At 42.1% G+C, this 12863-nt stretch overlaps 1 protein-coding gene and 1 pseudogene across 2 annotated transcripts; one reads left to right on the forward strand and one right to left on the reverse strand.

Moving 5' to 3' along the window:
• Positions 1-1193: 1193 nt before the first annotated feature.
• On the reverse strand, positions 1194-2764 carry LOC311146658 (cytochrome b-c1 complex subunit 6, mitochondrial-like). Its single transcript, XM_084183190.1, has 4 exons — positions 2630-2764; positions 2052-2108; positions 1736-1897; positions 1194-1590 (listed from the first exon to the last, which is right to left on the reverse strand). The coding sequence occupies exons 1-4, from the start codon at positions 2675-2677 to the stop codon at positions 1558-1560; spliced, it is 300 nt and encodes a 99-aa protein (XP_084039316.1). The 5' UTR covers positions 2678-2764; the 3' UTR covers positions 1194-1557.
• A 189-nt stretch (positions 2765-2953) lies between these two features.
• Positions 2954-10522, forward strand: LOC311146287 (5-cytosine rRNA methyltransferase NSUN4-like; annotated as a pseudogene). The gene is made up of 5 exons (XR_014615617.1): positions 2954-3046; positions 5032-5121; positions 5299-5400; positions 7097-7219; positions 10090-10522. The product of XR_014615617.1 is annotated as a 5-cytosine rRNA methyltransferase NSUN4-like (transcript).
• The last annotated feature ends 2341 nt before the right edge of the window (positions 10523-12863 follow it).

Below are 12863 nucleotides of genomic sequence, written 5' to 3' on the forward strand. Positions count from 1 at the left end.
AATCCATCCACCTGACAGGTGTGGCATATCAAGAAACTGATTAAACAGCGTGATCATTACACAGGTGCACCATGTGCTGGGGACAAAAAAAGGCCCATCTACAATGTGCCTTTTGTCACACAACACAATGCCACAGATGTCTCAAGTTTTGAGGGAGCATGCAATTGGCATGCTGACAGCAGGAATGTCCACCAGAGATGTTGCCAGATAATGTAATGTTAATTTCTCTACTATAAGCTGCCTCTGTCATTTTAGATAATATGGCAGTACGACCAACCGGCCTCACAACCGCAGACCTTGTGTAACCATGCCAGCCCAGGACCTCCACATCCGGCGTCTTCACCTGTGGGATCATCTGAGACCAGCCACTGGACAGCTGATGAAACAGGACTATTTCTGTCTGTAATAAAGTCCTTTTTTGGGGAAAAACTCATTCTAATTGGCTGGGCCTGGCTCCCCAGTGGGTGGGCCTATGCCCACCCATGGCTGCGCCCCTGCCCAGTCATGTGAAATCCATAGATTAGGGCCTAATTTATTTAAATTGACTGATTTCCTTTATATTAACTCAGTAAAATTGTTGCATGTTGCGTTTATATTTCTGTTCAGTATACTTTGTACAGTATCTATGACCATGGTTTAATTTCAAGGTTTTGCCTATTATTTGGCCTATATTGTAAGGTCATAAACCAAAAGGACATTGGACTGAGGTATTAAGAGCATATTCTTAAGTACATCACATTCTTGGGCTTACGTAATCATAGTACCAAGAAACATCTTGTTTGATTTCCAAGACGACTTGGGGCTCGATTGCTTCAATGTGGTTTAGTGTAATAACTAAGGCTATATATTCATACAAGGGTCCCCTGGAGTCAAACCAAGCACTGACTGAATCATTAGCCAAGTTTCCAGTATCATGCAACCTCTGCAAGCCAGCGCTTACTAGAACCAGAGGTGTTTGAAACCAACAGACTCAAATGTGAAAACTTCCAGCAAATACTTTATGGAGGATGCCAGTCTTCGCCACAGGAAGTAATCGCTTGTAGAGTTTTCCAACTAGTTCTGACAAGTCGTCACTCTGGCCCAGAGATGGCGACATAGTGGAAGCCATACTAATCTCTGGTTCAACACAATGTATAAACGTATGGTTTGAACTGTAATGCAAAGGCTTGAATAAGTAGAGGGGACACAGGGGCTGCAGTGCTTTGAATTTTAATGCAGTCTAACTCCTGAGTGGTTAGTCACCTGGCCAGTCTTCATTCACTGGCCACAAAGATCTGAGAAGTTTGCACCCGTCACCAGTATAAGCAGCAGGTTGGCCATATACAGTCTAAAATGTACATATTCTATGCGCAATGATTCAGGTAGCTGGTGTATTCAGAACTATATTTTGTCCAGAAAAAAAAAACAATATTAACAAGATATGTAATTTATTAACATTCATAGATACAACACAGGCTGTGGTCTCAAGCCTTCCCTGACACTGCACATCTGTAGTATTTAAATATATTCCACAGCTGCAATAAACTACTGGAATTGACAAGATAATTGAGAAGAGGTTCATTTGACACTGTGGAAGAGTTTGTGCGCTACCTGTGAGAAAAAATAAGAAAATTAGTTAAATATGCATTGTAACTTACATATTACTACCCAAAAAAATACAGCGATCACATGTAAGCTTTACGTTTTTCTGCATGCAGTAGTGTGGCCGCACAGGGTGCCTCACAAACACACTCACACAGTGGTCCCGTGCATGTAGGAAGTCGAAGAGCTCCTCTGTGCATTCCTCCTCAGTGTGTGATCTTGAGCCCACTCTGGCCGTGCAGGCCTCCAGCCTCTCCCTTGTGTGGGCGCAGTGCTCTGATGCCTCACACTTTGCCCGTATTGTTTCTAAGGGATCCTGGGATGGACAAACACAGCTGCAGATGATGGTAATCGAAAAACAGTACCTCTCAATGTATAGGAAAACAGTCAGGGAATCTTAATTTGTTTGTTTATATTCAAATATTATTCATCAAAGGAAAGTATGGTAAATGTATATTCAACCGTCTTACCACCATGTCTTCTTCCTCCTCCTCCTCCTCCTCCTCCTCTGCCGGTGCCTCTTCCTCCTGGTCGGTGACAACGTTAGTGGGGTGCAACATTGTAGAATTCTTCATTCTACAAGAGTCAATTTTCCATCTGACTGCACTAACTTTCTGAATGAGATCTATAGGAAGTCAATTTGAGTTGATCTATTGTAAAAGCAAACATGTATTAGGTTATGGGTTCAATAGCTACCGTTTTTTTTTTAAATATAATGTTAACTCATCAACTTGATTTACTCAAATAATGTAAAAGCTAGTTTTCATACCATGTTTCATACCTAGGTGCATCATGATAATTTAACTAAAACTAGTTTTTGTTTCTAGATATAAACACCAATCTCAATCTGTCATGTTAATTCAACGAGGGATGTCCTGAGTTAGTTGCCAAGGACCCACGCTTAGCTAGCAATGCATTTAGCAAGTTACTGTAGGCAGCTAACGTTAGCTAGCTAGCTAATGGCTTTCAGGTTGCATAACTTGATACATTGGTAGGATTAGCAGAGAAAACGACATTGCAATAGGAAGGTTTTGATATTGTACATTACCTCATCATCAGGCTCCCCATACATTATCATTTTTTTTTCGAAAACCATGATTTTAGTCCTAAAATTCGCAAGGACAACACCGGCAGAAGACACACGACCTAGCTCACCAGCCTTGATCTGGAGGACGTGTTAGGTCACACGCAGGAAATAGCTAGCTAGAAAGTTCGCCGGAAGAATGTTTCTATTCGTTCACTAGATGGCAGCCCTCCAACCATCTCCATAGGATTGGTATGGGATCCTCCCATCTGATGCGCTGGGGGAATCAATGTTCTGATCTATTCTGCCCGATGGGAAGACGGATTGGATACAGTGTCGCACACCAACATGGCGGCGCTCATGGACACAAGAATATTGCTTAGAAAAATGTTAGATTTGCAGTGCCTGACACCCCGACGGAATCGCGTGAAAGCCAAATGGGTATGTATAACATGTAGACTGGCTAAAGCAAAGAAAGATCCACAAAAAAAGATGCCACCCGTTCACTTTGTGTGAACCTTCAGATTATTTTTATTTAACCCTTATTTAACTAGGCAAGTCAGTTAAGAACAAATTATTATTTACAATGACGGCCTACCCCGGCCAAACCTGGACGACGCTGGGGCAATTGTGCCCAGCCTCGATTGTGATACAGCCTGGAGCACTGAGCAACTGGGTCCCTGTGCAACTGGGCCCTGGACTTCCTGACGGGCCGACCCCAAGTGTTGAAGGTAGGCAACAACACCTCCACCACACTGATCCTCAACACGGGCTCCCCACAGGGGTGCGTGCTCAGCCCCCTCCTGTACTCCCTGTTCACCCACGACTGCGTTGCCACGCATATGTCCAACTCAATCATCAAGTTTGCTGACTACACAAAAGTGGTAGGCCTGATTACTAACAATGACGTGAAGCGACAGTCTACAGGGAGGAGGTGAGAACCCTGGCAGAGTGGTGCCAGGAAAACAACCTCAACGTCAACAAAATGAAGGAGCTGATCATGGACTACAGAAGACAGCAGAGAGAGCACGCCTCCATCCACATCAACGGGGCTGCAATGGAGATGGTCAAAAGCTTCAAGTTACTCGGCGTGCACATCACTGACGACCTGAAATGGTCCCTTCAAACACAGTGTGGTGAAGGCGCAACAGTGCCTCTTCAACCTCAGGCTGAAGAAATTCGGCTTGGCCCCTAAGACCCTCACAAACTTCTACAGATGCACCATTGAGAGCATCTTGTTGGGCTGTATCACCGCCTGATACGGCAACTGTACCGCCTGCAACCGCAGGGCTCTCCAGAGGGTGGTGCGGTCAGCCCAACGCATCATTGGGGGCACACTGCCTGCCCTCCAGGACATCTGCAGCACCCGGTGTCACAGGAAAGACAAGAAGATCATCAAGGAACTCAGCCACCCGAGCCACGGCCTGTTCACCCCTCTACCGTCTAGAACTGGGATGGGCAACTGGTGGCCCGATTACAGGCCCATGGACCAGTTTTCTTTGGGGGGGGTTGGCAGTCTCAACTTACTGTTGAGAGTTAGAATAATATAATTTAAAAAATTGGGCTAATTGACTGCTGATGCGCAATCACATTTTCTAAATTGCACCTTGTGTAGATTGGTAAGTTAGTCTAGTGGCCAGCTTTCTAAGGTAGTAGTAAGCATGGTCGAATTACCGAAGTGGCTTGTGGGTATGCAGAACGATGAGCCACTGCGGCCCCTCATGATGAGTTCTGTTTTTTTGTGGCCCCCACCCCCATCAAAGTTGCCATTCCCTGATCTAGAAGGAGGAGACAGGAGAGGTGCATCAAAGCTGGGACAGAGAGACTAAGAAACAGCTTCTATCTATCTCCAAGCCATCAGACTGTTACCACTAGCCGGCCTCCGCCCAGTACCCTGCCCTGAACCTAAGTCATTAGCCAGCTACCACCCGGTACTCTACCCTGCACCTTAGAGACTGCTGCCCTATATACATAGTCATTGAACACTGGTCAGTTTAATCATGTTTACATACTGTTTTACCCACTTTATATGTATAAACTGTATTGTAGTCAAGGCTCATCCTATATAACTACTGCTGTACACACCTTTCCTATTCATATACTGTCCATACTGTCTATACCATCTTTTATATATATTTATATTCCGTAATCTGACATTTGGTAGTTCTGATATTTCTTAATTGTTATCTTTTGACTGTTTGGATTATGTGCGTATTGGTAGGTATTATTACTGCACTGTTGGAGCTAGAAACACAAGCATTTCGCTGCACCTGCGATAACATCTGCAAATCTATGTATGCCACCACATTTTTACAGACACACAGTTTTGTAGTTCTGTTTAAAACACCATCTGGTAAAGCTGTATTTTACAGTCATATTTCAGTTTGCATTGATATGGTATTTATTTGTAATTGTGTTTTTTTCAGGATTTCTGTGTGTCAGCGATATCTGTGTTTCGTACCTACCGCCTCCGGAGGGTCCTTAAAAAGGTTGTTAGTTCCTTGAATAGTTGTGTTGTCTCATAGGAAATTGTTTAAGTTGAATGAACTACATTAATGGCTTACAAACAATGACTGAGTGAATTGTTATTGTAAAAAATGTATGGGGGAAAAAATGTATGCACTCACTAACTGTAAGTCGCTCTGGATAAGAGCGTCTGCTAAATGACTAAAATGTAAATGTAAAATGTCCTAAACAGCTTTGTTCCCAAAGAGCTGTTGACAGAAGAAAGACTACGCATCACTTCCTTTGACGGCAGGAAATGGGCCGAAGTCGAGAGGGACACCTTTGACAGAGTAAGTACTATGATTATTTGACAAAAAATTAAGCAACATAAGACATTATTGCCATTTAGCTATCAGGGTTGGGCTCAATTCAGAATTTTGGAATTGACTCCCATTCAACTCATAAATTGAAATTCTAATTGAATTGGCCACACCCCACATTACATTTTTTACATTTACGTCATTTAGCAGACGCTCTTATCCAGAGCGACTTACAGTTAGTGAATACATATTTTTTTATACTGGCCCCCACATGATGTAGAATTTGAGTTTGAAGTACAACTTTAATTCAGTGCAATTCATAGAAATTCTACTCAGTCATAGAACATGAGTTTCATTGAATCTGGCAGGTCACACTTCCAGATACTAAAGAATATATCACTTTTCTCTGGTGTCAGAGGAAGGCCCTAAAAATTGCCAAAGACTCCAGCCACCCTAGTCATAGACTGTTCTCTCTTCTACCGCACGGCAAGTGGTACCGATGCACCAAGTTTAGCTCCAAAAGGCTTCTGAACAGCTTCTACCCCCAAGCCATAAGACTGCTGAACAGCTAATCAAATGTCTACCCGGACTATCTGCATTGTCCCCCACCCCACCCCCTCTTTTTATTTTTTTACGCTGCTGCTACTCACTGTTTATTATCTATGCATAGTCACTTTACCCCTACCTACATGTACATATTACCTCAATTACCTCGACTAACCTGTACCCCCTATATATAGCCACGTTATTGTTATTTTATTGTTGCTCTTTTATTTTTTATTTTATTTTATTTATGTAGTTATTTTTCTTAACTGCATTGTTGGTTAAGGGCTTGTAAGTAAGCATTTCACGGTAAAGTTGTATTTGGCGCATGTGACAAATAAAATGTGATTTGATTTGAAATGATGTTCATATACTCTAACCTTAGTGCTTAGAACAGCCGATTTATATTTCCACCAACAATTTCATTTGTTTGGCTTCTCAGAGTCAACTTCAGGGTTAAACTAATGCATCCTGGGAAATGTAGTATTTTCCCCCATATTGAACAAAATGTATGTGATTAATGAAATATATTAACTTAGAATATTCACATACAGGTTTTGTTTTCCTTGATCATTCATTTGAAGTTTGTCCTGAAAATCACTTGTTAAATTTTTTTTTTTTATATTCATGTATATAATGAATCCAGGTGAAAGCTATGATCCCTTATTGATGGCACTTGTTAAATCCACTTCAATCAGTGTAGATGAAGGGGAGAAGGCAGGTTAAAGAAGGATTTTTAATCCTTGAGACAATTGAGACATGGATTGTGTATGTGTGCCATTCGGAGGGTGAATGGGCAAGACAAAATATTTAAGTGCCTTTGAACAGGGTATGGTGGTAGGTGCCAGGTGCACCGGTTTGAGTGTGTCAAGAACTGCAACGCTGCTGGGTTTTTCACACTGAACAGTTTCCCATGTGTATCGAGAATGGTCCACCACCCAAAGGACATCCAGCCAACTTGACACAACTGTGGGAAGCATTGGAGTCAACATGGGCCAGCATCCCTATGGAACACTTTCGACCCCTTATAGAGTCCATGCCCCGATGAATTGAGGATGTTCTGATGGAAAAAGGGGGTGCAATACATATTAGGAAGGTGTTCCTAATGTTTTACATTCGTTGTATATTCAAGCAGGTTTTGAGGATTTAGCTAGTGATTCTCTGATATCCTGGTTCCCTCCAGGTCCTTGTCGATGTTCCCTGCACCACAGACAGACACTGTCATGGAGGATGAAAACAACCTCTTCAAGAGGGCCAGGAGGAAGGGGAGACTGAGGCTGCCTCCGGTGCAGACAGAACTCCTCCTGTAAGTGTTCAGCAGCTTATTTTATTCATGTAATTTTTTAAAATAAATTAAATTTACAATATCTTCTGTGATTTTTCCTAATTTCTAAATATGTTTATGGATCTATGATTGTATTTATGTACCGTGCCTTCAGAAGGTATTCACACCCCTTGACTTTTCCACATTTCATTGTGTTACAGCCTGAATTTAAAATTGATTAAATTGAGATTTGGTGCCACTGATCTATACACAATAAATAGCCCATAATGTCAAAGTGGAATTTTGTTTTTAGAAATGTTACAATTTAATTTTAAAAAATGGAATGCTGAAATGTCGAGTCAATAAGTACTCAACCCCTTTGTTATGGCAAGCCTAAATACGTTCAGGAGTAAAAATGTGCTTAACAAGTCGTATTGTAATTGCAATAATAGTGGTATAGTGAATGATTACCCCATCTCTGTACCCCACACACACACACAAGTATCTGTAAGGTCCCTCAGTCGAGTAGTGCATTTCAAGAACAGATTCAACCACAAAGACCAGGGAAGTTTTCCAATGCCTCGCAAAGAAGGGCACCTATTGGTAGATGGGTAAAAAAAAAAAAAGCAGACACTGAATATCCCTTTGAGCATGGTGAAGTTATTAATTACGCTTTGGATGGTGTATCAAAACGCCCAGTCACAACAAAGTTGTTGGAGAGGAAGGAAACCGCTCAGGGATTTCACCACGAGGCCAATGGTGATTTTAAAACAGTTACATAGTTGAATGGCTGTGATAAAAAACTGAGGATGGATTAACAACATTGTAGTTACTCGACAATACTAATCTAAATGACAGAGAGAAAAGAAGGAAGCATCCGGTTTGCGATAAGGCATTAAAGTAATACTGCAAAAATGGCAAAGAAATTAACTTTATGTCCTGAATACAAAGCGTTATGTTTGGGGCAAATCCAACACAACACAACACTGAGTACCACTTTTATATCGGCAAAAACTTTTTTTAAATAAAAAAGCAACGGAATAGAGCTAAGCACAGGCAAAATCCTAGAGGAAAACCTGGTTCAGTCTGCTTTCCAACAGACACTGGGAGACACATTCACCTTTCAGCAGGACAATAACCTACAACACAAGGCCAAATATACACTGGAGTTGCTTACCAAGACAACATTTAATGTTCCTGGGTGGCCGACTTAAAGTTTTGACTTAAATCTGCTTGAAAATCTATGGCAAGACGTGAAAACGTCTGTCTAGCAATGATCAACAATCAACTTGACAGAGCCATTCAGGACCTCTATACCAGGAGGTGTCCGAGAAAGGCCCTAAAAATTGCCAAAGACTCCAGCCACCCTAATCATGGTCTGTTCGCTCTGCTACCGCACGGCAAGCGGTACCGGAGCGCCAAGTCTAGGTCCAAAAGGCTTCTTAACAGCTTCTACCCCCAAGCCATAAGACTCCTGAACATCTAATCAAATGTCTACCTGGACTATTTGCATTTTTTTTACGCTGCTGCTACTCTCTGTTTATTATCTATGCATAGTCACTTTAACTCTACCCACATGAACATATTACCTCAATTACCTCAACTAACCTGTGCCCCCGCACATTGACTCTGTACCGGTACCCCCTGTATACAGCCTCACTACTGTTATTTTACTGCTGCTCTTTAATTATTTGTTATTTTTCAATTTTTCTTCTTTTTTTATTTTTACTTATCTATTTTTTCTTAAAACTGCATTGTTGGTTAAGGGCTTGTAAGTAAGCATTTCACTGTAAGGCCTACACCTGTTGTATTTGGCACATGTGACAAATAAAACTTGATTTGATATGATTTAATGGGCAAATATTGTACAATCCAGGCATGTAATGCTCTTAGAGACTTACCGAATAAGACTCACAGCTACACTACCGTTCAAGAGTTTGGGGTCACTTAGAAATGTCCTTGTTTTCAAAAGAAAAGCAATTTTTTTGTCCATTAAAAGAACATCAAATTGATCAGACATACAGTGTAGACATTGTTAATGTTGTAAATGGCTATTTTAGCTGGAAACGGCTGATTTTTTAAATGGAATATCTACATAGGCGTACAGAGGCACATTAGCAGCAACCATCAGTCCTGTGTTCCAATGGCACGTTGTGTTTGCTAATCCAAGTTTATCATTTTAAAAGGCTAATTGATCATTAGAAAACCCTTTTGCGATTATGTTAGCATAGCTGAAAACTGTTGTGCTGATTTAAAGAAGCAATAAAACTGGCCTTCTTGAGACTAGTTGAGTATCTGGAGCATCAGCAATTGTGGGTTCGATTACAGGCTCAAAATGGCCAGAAACAAATAACTTTCTTCTGAAACTCGTCAGTCTATTCTTGTTCTGAGAAATGAAGGCTATTCCATGCGAGAAATTGCCAAGAAACTGAAGATCTCATACAACACTGTGTACTACTCCCTTCACAGAACAGCGCAAACTGGCTCTAACCAGAATAGAAAGAGGAGTGGGAGGCCCCGGTGCACAGCTGAGCAAGAGGACAAATACATCAGAGTGTCTAGTTTGAGAAACAGGCGCCTCACAGGTCCTCAACTGGCAGCTTCATTAAATAGTACCCGCAAAACACCAGTCTCAACGTCAACAATGAAGAGGCGACTCCGGGATGCTGACCTAGGCAGAGTTGCAAAGAAAAAGCCATATCCCAGACTTTCCAATAAAAATAAAAGATTAAGATGGGCAGTCTGAGATATGGCTTTTTCTTTGCAACTCTGCCTAAAAGGTCAGCATCCCGGAGTCGCCTCTTCATAAGATGTATGGTAGTTTTGTATCTCAGCGGTCCTATTTTGATCATATGATATCTGATCATTCTTGATCACATATCTCTCTCCTCTCCCTGTTCCTCTTCCACCAGGGCTGGTATGGAGGCAGTTGGTCTGGGGGTAGAAGTCCTCTACTCCACCTGTTACCTGTCTCAGCTGCAGAACGAGTGCGTGGTGGAGCAGGACGTGCACCGGGCCCGGAAGGAACATGGCATCAGCCTGCAGGTAGCCGACCTTCGACCCCTCACACGCCTCTTTAAGGACACCTTCCACTTGGCCCCAGACCTCGACCTGGGATAGCTGGTCCTGCCCCACCTCACCACTAACTTTGGGCCCATCTACATGTGCAAGCTGCAGAGGTTAAACTAGAACTGATGGACATGGATTCAATTCACTTCACTTCAGTACAACCTTATTGATCCCTTCTGGGGTGACCTGATTTAACCGGGCATAATGTCTTATTGACTTTTTGTGTTCATGTGAAACACCACAAAATAAAAACATTGATTACAGGATTATATAAGATGCTACTGTTTTAACATTCATTTTTCAATGGATTTATGCATTTGTATGCAGTGCTACCTTTGGCCTCTAGGTGTCGGTATTAGACAATTATACAAGTCAGAGCTCTATGTATTGAAAACAGGGCTCGAAGTTACTAGACCCATAGATTAGCTTGAAATTATTTTGAGGATAAACTCAACCTACGCTCGAAACATTGCCCTGTCAATTGTTTTAGAATAGGCGATAAACAGAAGGTTTCTTTGGTTATAGATCATTATGCCCTGTCACTGAGGCTGAAATAAACTGATCCCAACTACTAAGGTAGAACAATAAACCAATTCAAGTCTGGTTGATGTGGTCCCATAGTGACAGTCACTATTTTATAATTTTCTGATGTCGTTGGAACTCTTTTTCTTTAAATGTAATACCGTCATGACATTTTTATTCAGATTCTAAACATTTTCATAATGTTCATAAATAATAATTGATGTCACATTTGGCTCTCTGAGAATCTCTAGGCCTGTCGTTACAACAGTTGCATTTTCTCAATGTCCTATTTGATGCCACTTAAAGGCAGCCTGCAATGTCATTTTTTTCACATATCTAACGTGAGTGCAAGGGTATAGTACCTCTCCTCCCATCACACTGCCGATGAACCTCTCTGTTGTTGCACCAACTGGGCAATGTAGCATGAAAGCATGTGTGCGCGCGGCTAAGGAGTGGGTGCCACCGAGTGTCATCGACTTCCTGCTGCCATTAAGCGGCGCCCCTGTTGCCACTAAGGGAGATGAGAGGCTGTTTGCTCGCCGTCTCCCAGATGAAAGAGAGATGCTAAAATGGGACGTCTCACCTCGTTTTCCCCTTTGGTCTTTTTATTCCACAGATGAGTGCAGATCATTTCACTGTGCGGTTGTGAGTGATTACTGTATTAACGTGGTAACAGAGGATGTATCGGCAAATGCAAAGGGAATTAATGACACATAAAAACTATTTCTGTATTGACCGCTTCAGTCGGCGGGCCCAGGACGCCACGGCCGCATCTTGTGATTACCTAAAGGTATTGTAAATATGTGTTTCCTATGGGTTTTTAGATACATTTACATGTTTTAACACTCAGGAGACAAGAGACTATTAGGAATGACTTACTCTTCTCCCCCTTCTCTTTGTATTAGGTCGTTCATTATTGAATTAACCAATGGTATTCCTTTGCTGTAGGCCTATGTGTGGGAGAGGTAAACTATATCAATAGGATGTGTGTGTCTGGTCTGTTTATGGGAGGGAGGGAGTAGGAGAGGAAGATTGAGGGTAAGCCAAGATAAGTGAATGAGTGTAGTGGGAGTTTTGTGTGTCCCCACGAGACGGTACAGTTATGTTGTGGTGTGATATCAGCATACACGTCATACACAAAATAACAGTTTGGGCTGAACTATGGCGGTTTAGATTGGAGCCGAAGCCTTTGAGACATAGGCCTACTGTGTTGGTGACTGCACACACAGCTATGTTTACTCCCTTAGTTAATACAACCATCAGAAGGAACATCAGGGCAAAAGGCACCCCCCTAAAAGGTTATGATAGATATGTGATCCTGCTCCCAAGGCCTATGTTCATATACAAACTTCTGCTGGGTGTTTAGCCCCACAGGCGAGGATCAGACGGCTGGCCCAGTCCGCTGTGAGTGAGAGGATCTTTGTCCCAGACACACTGTGAAGAGTGGGCCCGGCAGGAAACCAACCCGCCACAGGGCTCAAACACTACACAGCATGGCCTCCCATCAGTGCTACACTCTTTTCAGTGGCTTTGAAAAAACGTTATTAGGTATCTACTGACTTGACATAAGCCCTACAGTAAATAGTGTTACATTGCCTAAACTTGGGATGGGTTGGTGAGGCTTCCTAAGGCTACTCTGTACTTCGAAATGTTTTTGAAACATTTTAGTTTCAACTGACCTTACATAAACAAATAGTTACATCCCCAACTTGGGATGGAAAATCATCTCAACATATTATGAAATCTGTGACTGTGATTTGTATCTATTCCTGCCTGGCACAGTGTCTCAACCAGGCCAGGGACAGGTGATGCACTGCTCCCAACTCCCATTGGCGGTTTCTTCTTTTTTTTCCTCTAAGAGGATTATCCTGGATGAGATGGCAGGCTGAGTGTTTAAAATGGCCAAGAATAGAATGGGAGATCAAGTGGAACTAAAGAAGAGTGTCAACCACCTGTTGTCCTCTTCTGGCCATCACTCCTCCCCCTTGTCCTCTGTCTCCTTTTCCATTCTATTTATCCGGAACTATTTTAATTTTTCAGCAAAAAATTGGAAAGACAAAACATTTATTCTGAGTATGGTCTTGCATAAAATTTG

Source organism: Coregonus lavaretus (genome assembly GCF_964263955.1).
Source record: "Coregonus lavaretus genome assembly, chromosome: 19".
In the NCBI taxonomy this organism is placed as follows: Eukaryota; Metazoa; Chordata; class Actinopteri; order Salmoniformes; family Salmonidae; genus Coregonus; species Coregonus lavaretus.